The 13690-nt window shown below is 35.3% G+C and overlaps 1 protein-coding gene across 3 annotated transcripts in view; it reads right to left on the bottom strand.

Moving 5' to 3' along the window:
* Window positions 1–293: 293 nt before the first annotated feature.
* Window positions 294–13690, bottom strand: part of LOC149534494 (uncharacterized) — a 49349-nt gene continuing 35952 nt past the window's right edge. For all 3 annotated transcript variants that reach the window (XM_089803344.1, XM_089803342.1, XM_089803345.1), the window contains exon 7: window positions 294–1075. In XM_089803344.1, coding sequence (XP_089659470.1) covers window positions 623–1075 — 453 coding nt within the window. In that variant the 3' untranslated portion in view covers window positions 294–622. The remainder of the gene's footprint in view (window positions 1076–13690) is intronic.

The raw sequence follows: 13690 nt of genomic DNA, 5'->3' as shown, positions 1-13690 counted from the left end.
CCCACCATTAAATGACTTCTACATTGTCTCGCTACTTGAATCATAAATTCATAAGTTTAAATCTGAAAAATATTTTGGTTAAAGATAACTGAAAATCCCAACTAAAGCTTAAAGTTTAGTGGAGCTAATAACAATTTTCTCTAACTAAATTAGAGAAAAGAAAAGCATGATGACTTTTGTGAGGTGAATATTTGCACAATAAATCTTCTTCCTATTTATTTTATAAATTTGATGGAAAATGATGGGGTTTATATAAATAGTTTCTCATATAATTAACAACTTTATAGAAGATATTTGCACAAGAAAAGAGAAGTTAAAATTGAAGATTAACAAGCAGATACAATCAGCCCAGAAAAGCCATTCCCGTTGTCAAATGTTTATTTTTTAGGCAGGATGCAATTTTACAAAAAGCATCAGGAAAAATATGCTTCTCAAACATATAATTTTGCAAAAAGCAAATGACAGCTCATCTAGGGATAATTGATTGCCCGTTTCAAACATCCAAAGAAAAAAATTGGTGGGGCACCACCAAATTTAGTTAAACATGGACCAAGAGACCCTTCAGAAGTTGCAATAATTGCTAACTATATCTATATCCAACGTGATGTCCTCAGTTTCAGCATCAGTGGACCCTCATCTTTTTGGGGAATTTGGAATAACTTGTTCTCTTCTCAGCTCTTTTACGCTTTTTACCACCAAGATTTTGCCCAGCATCTTCCCTCCTTGCTGCAACTGCTGGCCTCTTAAACATGCGTGTTTTTAATTCATTGGCTTGTGGGTCATGCATACCCACTGAACCTGACTTGATAGGGTGTTTATCTGTTTTGCTTGCCTTAGTCCCTTGATAGGAAAGAGAGCTTTTGGCTTTCTTTTGTAAGGGTGCATTTGACAACTCCCTTGATTCAGCGAGATGTTTCCTATTCAATGCTTTAACTCTTGGAGTCCCATCAGATCTTGATCTAGAAGTCGATGCTGTCTGTGGTCTTCCATTTGAATCAGGATGTGCCTTACACAACCTAAGATTTCTATCTTTTAGCTTCAAGTCTTTTTTCTTTAGAGCCAGTTTAGCACCATCCTGTAATCCATCGACAATACACAAAAGGGAAGGTTAAGGCTTCTATTTTTCTAGTTCACATGTTAAAAATAATATCAGTGAAGTATTGATTCCAACCTGAAATTCAAATAATCCTATTGAGCACTTCAAAAAGAACATCAACACTTATACATAAATATGAAGTACAACTGTCATATCGATCAGAAGTACACCCTCTATCTGTGAAATATTCTCCAGCATGAATTTCCCAAAGAGCATTACATAATCTGACAAAGAAATCTTCAACTATCCACTACAATCTACACTACATAATTACACCTCTTACACATTTACAAGAAAATTGAAGGACATGAGGAATTTATTTATTTTCTTCATATTGGCAAAAACAATTTGCAGTTAAATCAAGCAAAAAAATAAATTTATGATTTGCAAGTTATGCATCGGGCATATGAACTTAATTATAATATTTAAGTTAGGTTTTCAGTATAACAAATGCACATCACTGGAGAGAAATATCAACCAAAATATTCATAAAATAATATGGGCTTATGAAATAGTTTTCTGAACTTTATATGATGACAGGTGGTTTTTAAAATAAGGACACTACATACAGCTATTTCTATCATACCATTTTATTTTTACTTGCTGAAAAGAAGAATTCTTGCTTTCCTAAACTGGATAATTATTTGAATGTTTCAACTCATAAAATGTATAATTGTTATATGAATTTTTGTCTACCCATTATTTTACAAGCTTTCCAGTCAGTCTTACCCAAACAATTATAGAGTACTGTCTTTCCTGACATCTGAACTTCAACACACCATTACAAAGTTCATAAACCATTGATTGTGATCTAATTATCCCTTACTCAGATGCAGCAACTTAAGGCTAAGAGAATGAGTAAGATTGCACATCACAAGCACTCAGCAATAGACTACGTAAACATTCATTATAAACAAAAACATCATTATAATAAATTATTTACCTTTTCATCAATGTTATTTTCATTTTGACAGATATACAGTCACACAATTCCGCCTAAACAACTTGATAGTTTTAAGTCCGAAGTCTGGTATGGTACTTGGTGAATAACTCCTACAAATATATGCCCTGCTAATTTTCTTTTACAGCTAAATCAAGTTTAGGAGTATGTCACCATTATGAAGAGTACTGTGATCATTATTTCTAGCAACTTTTTTAAATCTAAAAAAAGCATCAACACTTATCACCTGTGTTGATTTTTCTAGCAATGTAATGTCCCCAATTCGTAGAGTGGCAATTAAATTAATTTGATTATAATTTAGTTGTCAAAAACAACTGAAATATTGTTAATATCCAGGGCCTTTAAATGGAGTACAATATTTTCTTCTCTATTCTCTCAATTTTTGGACTATTTGGAAGTTAAGGAATGACGATGTATTCAATAGCTTGCCAAAAGAAAGTTCTGTTACAGGATAGAACAGCCAGAGTGTTTAGATGGGAGATATCCCATGGTCATACATGGACACAAAGCTCTGCCAACAGATCTCCATTTGAGACAGCCTTACATAACTTCATGGCTGAGATCAGACAGCAGCAAGTCAGGGGTGGTGTAACAAACGAGATTTCAGCAGTTCTGGGACCATTGAAAGCAATGCCACCGGCTGTGGCTGTATACCCCTATTCTTGGGCCCAGGATGATAAATGCTGAGGTGGATAGACGGATGGAAAATCAGGTTGGTTTGCATGGATTGAGCGGAGAGGCAATGATAGGGACAGAGATGAAACCTTCTAATATGGTTACAGATGAAAATATAATAAGAATTTTGTTTATATAATAAACAAATCACAGTTGTATTGGAAGTCTTATCTAAGCATGGTATACTCAAACAGTTTGGACAATCATAGTTTTCTGTATTAGATAGGAGAAACTATGATCTCATGATGTGAATGATGCTGATTTATACCTCACAATAAACAGTAGTTTTGCACCCAAAAAACTCAAATGATGACTTAAGATTAATTGTTTTTAGTTGAATGAAGATAAATAATAAAAAATAATTAAAAGTCACTTCAATTAATAAAGCTCTCCAGCTGGTTCGAGAAGCAACTTCATGAAGAAAATTCTAGAAGGTTCACCATATTATTATAAAAGGAAGGTTTTGCTATGCATCCGAGATGTTCAGATGTTTATGAATTTTGGGATGCTTTGCATTGAGGAATTGTTGAAGATGGAAACCTTCAGCAATCAGAAGGGCTGGACAAAACCCTAGTTCTTCTTCCTAGGAGTGGATCGCGGAGTCTACCTTTTGGGCTTATCTGCAAATTTTGTGAAGTCTTCATTTGAAGACAAACTTTGTAAGGTTTTCAGAAATGATAATATTTTTCTGTATTGCAATAATTTGGTAGCCGTTCAACAGTTGTCGGAAAGAGTATTATTGACGAACCATTTCTTTTGTATCTGCAATAATATTTCTTCTTACTATTGCAACAAAAAATATTTTATAATGTTTTGATTTAAAAGGTGAATATATGTATTAGAGGTGCAAAATAAGACTACCGACTATACTTTGATTGGCATTGAGACTTTAGACATACAATAATATTTGCCAGAAAATACTCAAGAGTCTGTCATGGGTTATTTTCTTTATTTTTATTTTTAACCAAGGGGGTGTCTCTGCTACCCGCCCAGCAGCCCATTTCGGGGTGAACAGGGCAAAACTAGTCCCCCTTGGGGCACACGCATACACCTGTAGCACACGCACACCATGCAAACCTGGGGCGGTCTCGAACCCGAGACTATGGGAGTAACCCACGACCTCAAGCTCGACCACTACACCAAACAGGCTGGACTATTTGCTATATCTTTCATTGGTATTTTGGTTGTAAAGTATAAAGTTTATAAATATAACACGCAATCGATTCACCCCTCAAATGGATTGTTATTCCTAACAATTGGTATCAAAGCATTCAATCCCCTTGGAGAAGAAAGCTTACCCACTTGACGAGATCTAGAATGGGAAGTTACATGAAAGACAGTCCAAAGTTTGATGGTGAGAACTATAACAACTAGAAGAAGAAGACAAGGAATTGTTTGATCTGCTTAGGGATTGAATACTGGTTGATCACAAAGAATAAGGTAGATATTAAGACAAAAGATGAATTGAATCCAGTACACAGGCTGCAAGGAAGAAATTTTCTTGTAATTTGGTTTCCAGAGAAGTTTTAATCAGTGTACTTTCAACAGCAGAGTTTACAAAGGTTGGGGAGATTGATCCTGCACATGAGATCTAGGAAAAGATGGAAGCATTGTATGAAGGTGACAAATAAACCAAGCAATCCAAGTTACAGAGTTTGAAAGCAAAGTTGGAAAGCATGAGGATGCAAAATGAGACCATCAGACCATATGTTCAAAGAGTAAGAGAGGTTGTTACTGGCATCAGGAACTCAGGAGGAGTTATTACAGAAGATGAAATCATTGCAAAGATGTTGAGATCCTTGGCACCACTTTATGACAATAAGGTCATGGTGACTGAGGAGATCCTACCACTCACAAAGGGATTCAGTATTCTCCAGGGAGACTTTGATTTGTAAGTTATCTGCATTTGAAACTTCTAGATTGACAGATGCTTCACTTAAAGCTGAATCTGCATTTAAGGCTACTCTTCATAAGGATAAGAAGATGCTAATGAATAATGATAGTACTAATAGAAGTGGTACACATGCATGTGTTGGAGAATGTGCTAAAGAAAGGGAAAAGATAGAGGAAAAAAGAAAGGAAATTGGAGAAACTAGAAGCATCACCTTTGATATGTAGGAAAATATGAAGGCGAGTTACCTTTAATATGTTTTTCATGCAAGAAGATAGGTCATTTTGCTTCTGGATGTCCTACCAGAGTTCCAGAGTACAAGCCTAAGCCATATAAGTCCAAATATCCTAGGGAATGTGACTATGCTAGTGAGCGTGGTTCTAATAATGAATTTGAGAAGAGCGAGGATGAGATCAGTTTTGTTGCTATCAAAGATGAAAATCTTGTTAATGAAGAAAAAGTTTTGATTTCACATGTGAAAAAGAAATCGAGATGGATTATTGATAGTGGATGCTCACATGATATGACAGGTGATAAAGACAAATTTATGCAGGTTAACAAGTATGATGGTAGTGTTGTCAAATTTGGTTACAATACCCCTTGTTTCATTAAAGAGAAAGGATCTATAACTCTTGATGGCAAAACTAATACAGATGTTGTATTGTTTATTGATGTACTATAGCATAATCTATCGAGTGCTGGGCAGCTTCTTGACAAGGGCTATTATCCGCAATTCAAGGAAGACATGCACAATCGGAGATCAATCAGGAAACATGATCACACCAGGTACAAAGACAAGATGTTAATGTGTTTCAATTAAGCCCATTGAAGGCAGATTGTTTTGTTGCAAAGATAGATAACAATTAGTATGGCATAAGAGGTTTTGTCATGTGAATTTTGATAACATTGTGAAGATTAGTAACACAAATGTTGTCAGAGATTTACCAAAAATGGTGAAGCCTACTAACATGATGTGTAAGGAATGTGTTATGGGAAAACAGACCAGGAATAGCTTTCAGAGCAAGACTTATGCTACTAAAGGAAGATTGGATCTGGTTCATACAGATCTTTGTGGTCCTACAAAGGCAAGGTCATATTATGGACTGAAGATTAAATGCTTAAGATCGGACAGAGGAGAGTTTACATCAAACTGATTTAATACATATTGTGAAGGGTGTGGGATTTACAAACAGACATCTGCACCTCGGACACCACAACAAAATGGAATAGCAGAGAGAAGATAAACTATTCTTGATACTGCAAGGCCAATGATGCTTTAAGGAAAGGTACCACAAATGCATTGAAGAGAAGCAGTTACTTAATAGAGTCTATACATTGAATTGAGTTCAAATCAGACATGGCACTGGTAAGACTTCATATGAGTTATGGTATGACTATATACCCTCAGTTAAGTATTTCAAAATATTTGATAATAAATGCTATATCAGAAGAGATGAAGAGCTAGGCAAGTTTGATCCTAGAAGTGATGAAGGAATATTTCTTGGTTGCTCTACCAAGAGTAAGGCATTTAAATGTTGCAATCGTAGATTGAAAAAGTTAGTTGAGAGTGCTTATGTTAAGGTTGATGAGAGATTTTCGATTCAGAAAAGAATGTATGATTATGGGTCAGACAATGAAGATGATCAGGCACCTACAAATCCATATCTAAATCTAAATCAAGATCAAGAACCAAAATAGTTTTTTGAGATTGACAATGGGATACAATTATGCATTGAAGAATCAATGGAAACTCCTAAAACTCTGAGGTATGCATCATTAATTCATTCTGAAGATCAGATCACTGGAGATGCGAATAAAGGTGAGTTGACAAGATCAAAAGTTAGGAATGAATGATTCTTGATTTCATAAGTTGAACCTAAGACTACTGATGAAGCTTGTAAATATGAATCTTAGATTAAGTCAATGAAAGAAGAGATAGATCAAATTGAAAAGATGGGAATTGTTTCCTAGATCTAAGAATAACAATGTTATAGGAACTAAATGGGTTTTCAAGAACAAAATGAATGAGCAAGGTGAAGTTGTAAGAAACAAAGCAAGACTTGTTTGTAAAGGTTATTCACAACAAGAAGGTATCAATTCTGATGAGACATTTGCTCCTATTGCTAGACTTGGGGCAGTTAGGTTATTTCTTGCTTATGCAGCTCATAAAGACTTTGAAGTATGGTATGCAAACTGAAGAAAGCATTGTATGGATTAAAGCAAGCACGAAGGGCATGGTATGCTAGGTTGGACATGTATTTGTTACATCTTGATTTAAGAAAGGAAGTGCAGACAACAATCTATATCTTAGGACTAATTCAGAAGGTATCTTAATCATTGGAGTATTTATTGATGATATTATATTTAATCAAAATGAGTAACAAATTTGCTAATGAGATGAATGATGAATTTGAGGTGTCAATGATAGGGAAAATGAAATATTTCCTAAGTTCGCAAATCACTCAGAGTAAAGATAGAATTTTCATATCTCAGACTAAGCATCTTAAGGATTTGTTCAAATAGTTTGGAATGGAAAACTATAAGCTAGTAGGAAAACCTATGGTTACAGATTGCAAGCTATCTTCTACTGATGAATCACCATATACATTTCAGACAAGGTACAGGTCAATGATTGGTGATTGCAATATCTAACTCATACAAGACCAAACATCTCTAGCGCAGCAGGAATTGTTGCAAGATTTCAAGCAGAACCTAAAAAAACACATTTGGCAGTTGTGAAGACAATCTTTCAATATTCGAGAGGAACAATGGATTATGACTTATGGTGTGATAGATCTAAGGATTTTACTTTGCATGCTTTTTCTGATGTTGATTGGGCAAGTAATGTGGATAATAGAAAAAGCACAAGTGATGGAGCCTTCTTTCTTGGAAGAAGATTTGTTTCTTGGTTAAACAAGAAACATGATTACATATCTCAGTATATTGCTGAATCAAAATATGTTGTTGCTGCAAATAGATTTACTCACATTGTTTGTATTAAGCAAATGTTAAAAGATATTGACATTATTATTGAAGACCTTATTGTTATTCACTTTGATATCACAACTACAGTTAAAATGTCAAAGAATCCAATATTGCACTCAAAGACAAAGCATATATCAATTAAGTATTACTTTTTGGGAGAGAAAGTTGTTGAAAAAGAAGTAAAGTTTGAATGTGTAAGTACAAAAGAGAAGATGGCAAACATTTTCACAAAGCCTTTGCCTAAAGAGACCTTTGAGAATCTCATAGGTATGCTTGGGGTGATGACCCCATCATGTGATAACTAAACGATGCAGAAATGTATCAGTTCAGAGGTTATCAAAGCATTATCATACCTTTGGATGTGATGCTTGGGTGCTACTCCTCAGGAGTAGTCGCAGTGGTCAGAGCTAAGTATAAGACCTCCATAGGTCAGTTACTTTGAAAATTTGGTGAGTACAGCACCTGGTATGTTAAAGACAATATTGAGGCATTTGATTTGCTTGTAATGAGGTTAGAGGATGCACTTGATAGCAGGTATGTTGTTTATATAAGAGGAATGTGATAGGGGAGAGTGTTACATAACATACTTTGACATTGTTGACACCCTTTACCTTTGATGTCCAAGCGTGAGAGTATTATGTGAAAAACCTCCATTTGAGGGAGAGATTTCCTAATAGGAGAGAGCTATGTCTAAGAGGGAGCATTTTTGAGGATATTCAAAAGTTGTATTGAGATGCTACTTTTGGATTGATGGTTGTTCACACATATGTTGCCATCAATGCGAAAGGGGGAGAATTGTTGAATATTGGTTGGAATTGTTGTTGTTTGGAATGTTGACATTTAGGTTTTGTCATTCATGTCAACATATCTTTTAGAATTGTGTTGGTTGCTTCAAACAGACTATGATTTTGGATGTTACAAGTAGTTGGACAGAGCAATACGGACAATGTACGACATTCCTGAGTATGTGAACTTGGTTATATCATGTTAAGTGAGTATAGACCTTAAGTCTAAGGTTGCATGATCTTGTTGATCGGTGAGAGTTACAATTGATTTAGTAAGGACTGGTTGCAAGCCAGAATTGGGGTAACATGTCAAAAATGGTTTCTATATTTTAAATTTGTTGTGAGCTAGTCTTGATATGTACACATGGTGCGCAATAGAAGACTTGGATTAGAGTATATTGTGGGATTTATGGCTGAATATGTCATACTGTGGCTAATGCAAGTGTGTAGCAATAGCATATTGTCATGTCCCCTATTTTCCTACAGTAGAAGTTAATAAATGAGTTGATGAAATAATATTAATGACATTAGTTATATAATTAAGAATAATAACAGAGTGATAAGATATAAAATAGTATTAAATAATGAGCATACTGATATTACTACTTATGTCATTATTATTATGATATATATATTATATTATTAAAAATATAATATATTATAATATTGTTATCAAATATACTTATAATATAATCATACATTAAGAATCAAATGACACCTAATGTGACTCTAAGAATATTCACGTCTGCTCAAGGAAATATGTAGATAATAAGGCCTAGAGATTGGAGGAAGGGGGGGAGAAAGGACAAAAAGACAAGGAGAAGGGATAGTTACCATGAATGAGAAGGATATGAGAGAATTTACAGAGACTTAGGAAAGAAGCATGTGTAATAACCACAACCACACATGCAGAATATAATAGACCTAGACTCAATACGACAGGGGGGATTATGGCAGACCAATACCAATCCAAGAGATGAATTAGAGAATAATAAGAATATTAGTAAAGAGAGCTGCAACAAGAACAATGTACATCAGCAATCAAATCAGGATATTCAGCGTTTTATATCTCAGAATGATTTCTTTGTGTTCTGTATAGAGAGTTCAGATCGAATAGGATAAGATGACAGGAGATTGCACACACAATCGATTACATGACCGAATAGTTTTAGTGCTAGCAGGGCCTTCACAACCAACAGTATAGTCACCAAATTCATTAGACACCAAACTAGGTGTAATCGCAGTGGCTATTAAGAAGAAGGTGGAGACATTCAGAGTTATTCAGAAGTGATGATATACAAATACCTAGCATTCGATAAATACCTAGCATTCAAAATTATATTATCTACATAGGGAACAGTGGCATCTGATTATATTGGCATCTCAGAACATTGGCACTATATATCTGATATAAGTTTATACCAGTGACAAGATAACGAAGAGAGTATGAGATAATTATACAGTTCAGAAAAATGAATAATAACAGCGTCTGAAATTGAAAGGGAAATATGATTGGAAAAATAAACTGTTGGCAGAAATGAATACATTGAGCACCTAACATATGATCATAAAGAATCATAGACGATATATACAGGCAGACGTCCCATTCGGCAAAATCAAAATATTCACATAGCAGCTACGGGGAGAAAGAAAGAATATGAGACGAAGGCAAGGCACGATGCCAGTATTGATGTTGCCGTGGGGAGTCCATATGATCACATCAAAACAAATCAAAGCCCTATAACAATCATATACGGTGATCAAATTGATTATTAAGCATTGAGGGACAATATGGTGTGGGAGCAATCAGTCAACAAGCGGCCATGGTGGAAGGTAGCGATCCTATAAAGAAAAATCATAAACAAGTGATACAATATGTATATAAGTAAGGAAATATTAAGATATGATGGAGGTAAGAAATAGAGGTGATACTTAGGAAGATGAAATTAAAACATATGAGGATTATATATAAATGGATAGAATAACTACTAGTTATGGAAAGTCATCCGAAGACACATCTACTCATATATGAAGAGTCGTACTGTTATATATACAAGAAAGAAAATAAACAATATAAATTATTAGCAAGCAGCTCTGAGATGAATGGGGATCAAAGAACACTATAATTGCACTCAATTCTAATAAACATGAAGACATGGAATGGGTAATGATACAAGGCACAGGTGAGTAAGATTGAATGATATAGAGATAGCCAACATTACGACTTTGTTGTTTGCATATCATACTGAATGCATAAAGGACTAGAGAGAGATATCTCTTACAAATTATAGTAGTTAGGTCAAATCTTGAGGTATTCTAACTGACATTACACATATTTGCTTTTGGGAGCCAACTAGGTGGTGTAGCATATGATATGGATTGACGAGTGTTGATTAAGGATCACAGCACGTGTTCCAATGATTGTAATTGGTATACGCTTGTATTAGGTGTAATGTCCCCTTTTCTGAGACATTAGAGAATTAATGCCAACCCGCATTTATATTTTGACTTAAGGAAGACTCAATGCAAAATTATTAAAGTCAATTTAATATTATAAACGGGGTCAATAAGAGACCAAGTGGCAAAAGGACAAGGACAGGAATAGGGAAGTTGAAGAGTCGCGGGTGGGGTTCTTAAAAGAAGGAAGAGTTCATTTTAGACATGCTTGGTTTATGTTTTTCTTGGAGGAATTGAGAAGTTACGAATTTTTCACAAGACTCTAAGGAGAGAAACCTTCAGGCTCTTCTCAGTCGATCGAATGTCAACCTGGTTTGGCTTGGAGTGGATTCAAGACGGAATTCATCACTATGCTTGCAGGTTCTTTCTAAGTTTTCCAGTCTGACTGTGTAATTGTATTAAGATTGGATTTTGGATACCAGGTTATTGCATTGATGGTTTATAATGCAATAACGATTCTGAGGTTCTTTAATGAGCATTTGCTAGTTCATTTGCTGGTTTTAATTCTGAATTCATGCATGCATTATCTGTTTATATTCTGGAAAAATTATTTGTAGAAGTTAGGTAGACAATATCCTGGGTGGGATATTACAGTGGTATCAAAGCATCAATCTTGACAATCCTATGGAGTTTGTGCCAAAGAAAAATCCTAGGTACCGGATTCGCGCATCCGTGCCCTGAACCAGATCCGGATTCGCGAACCGATTCATGTCGGATTGGCGCAGACTCCGGATTTGACCCTATGGATTCTTCCGGATTCGCAGACCATGAATCCAGACAAATCCACAAGGTCGAATCCGGCACGAAGCACAAATCTGTCACAAATCCACATGGACCTGCACAAATCCAGCATGAATCTGTCACGAATCCATGCAAACCTGCACGAATCCCCAAGGTCCTGCAGGCCAAACGTGGAATACATACACATAAATCCATATATATATGTACTCACAAATCCTTACAAATCATAATGGGAAAATTTTAAAAACCACAAATCCATGAATCGGATTCTCGAACCCGAATCCAACCTGAACCCGAATAGGTAACTAATTTTTTTAAAGAAGTTTTATCAGATATTTATACTGTATCCTGAATACTAGATTCTGAAATTTAGGCATCAAGAGCATTGAAGGACCTTTACTGGTGTTATCTTGTGAAGAAATTTGCACTATTGGGTGTTCACTAATACCATAAATATGTTGGGAGATTTTAATATTTGAGTGATTTTATTTTTGTGTGGTGCCGAAATCGCTTACATTATGGTCGGAAGTATTGATTATCAATTTACCAGAGCTGATATTTATTTTACCATCCGAGACTTATGTGTAGCATGTGCCGTGAATACCTGGACGGGCGAACGGTATGGTTGCCGGAAAAAGCTGCCATGCAGAGATAGACATTAGCTGAAGTTTGGCCTCACAATGAATTGGAGATTTTGTTTGCCAGGAGCATATTCGACATTTTCTCATAAGCTAATTACTGATTACTCAGCGACTGCAAACTCATTGAATTTTTGTCCTGTTAAATGCTATGGTGAAAGGCATCGAGTATTGAGGATATTAAGAGACGACTAAGTAATTGAGCAGAAGTCCTCAGAAAATGAGCTTGCTAGTCAATGGACATGGTTTAAGAATTTTCATAAGTCTTAAATTCATCACTAATCTATATGCAATGGAACAAGTTCACGTTAAGGACTCAGATATTTACTGCCAGTTGTGAAAGAAGTTCCATCCTCTTTCACTCTGCCCTTATGAACAATGCATAGCAGTTAAAATTTAATCTTTGAGTCATTTCAGAACTACAGATAGACAGTCTTGAAATTCAGAATATGTGTGTAGTAACTATCTTTAGAAATGTCGTTTTACATTCTTGACAACCAATGTTATTCACAATTCATCATTTGTTGTGCACTGTAATAGACATTGCATTTGTATAACGTGGCTATTACGGAGGGAGATAATGTTACCGTCATAAATATTTGAAGGGAGTATCCGAATATATTACCGCGGACAGTGATTAATATTAAGTGGCCAGGATACTTTATTAGGTGTTGCAGTTTTACCATATTTCAGTGTGCCGCAAATGACGTGTATGAAGTGCTTAGCAGTGTTTTTTCTCCATCATCAAGAACGGTCTTAGTAATCACATGCAATTTGGGAAAAAGATTCTAGCAATTCTTGATTAACAGAAAGGAACGATTGTGTCAAAGCCTGGCATAGAAATGGAAATTCTATGACGGCATTTTTTTTTAAGAGGCACCATCAATTTTTGTAGACTGTAGATGGCATAAACTAGTTACATGTAAAAGTTGCTGTACTGTTATTTGTTGCAACTACAAGAGCAAATGCATCACCTGCACTTGTGTTGGAGCTTCTGCAGCGGATAGCACATGCTATATAAGATTATCTTGGAATAATCCTGATAAATCTGCTTCATGCATTAATTTATCATTGCTTGTCAGGAATATTGCAGCTTCGCAGAGAATCAACTTCTGGGCATTAGCAGGTTTTCCTTCATTTACAACTGAATTACTAAGTTTGGTGTCAATGGAGGCTGGCAAATATTTGATCCGCTTCGTAATATTTTGCAGATAAATTAACATACCTGAAGCATGTGAATATTAATATTTAAGTTGAAAATTTTCAAATAAAGGGAACTCCGGGAAGTTCCAGAATAAAAGGATTGAGTTGTGAAAGAACTATACCAAATAATATCCACAGGCCCAAGTTATAACTTAAAAAGTTGAATAACACAACCATCTTATTTTTGTCTGACTACACTTCGCGCGGGAGAAGAATTTAAAGGACTTACATTGATATTTTATCCTGCCATTATAGTGA

This window comes from Cupressus sempervirens, chromosome 10 (genome assembly GCF_028749045.1).
Source record: "Cupressus sempervirens isolate cs-2001-9-10 chromosome 10, ASM2874904v1, whole genome shotgun sequence".
Lineage (NCBI taxonomy): Eukaryota > Viridiplantae > Streptophyta > Pinopsida > Cupressales > Cupressaceae > Cupressus > Cupressus sempervirens.
This window is presented reverse-complemented; position numbering and strand designations above follow the sequence as displayed.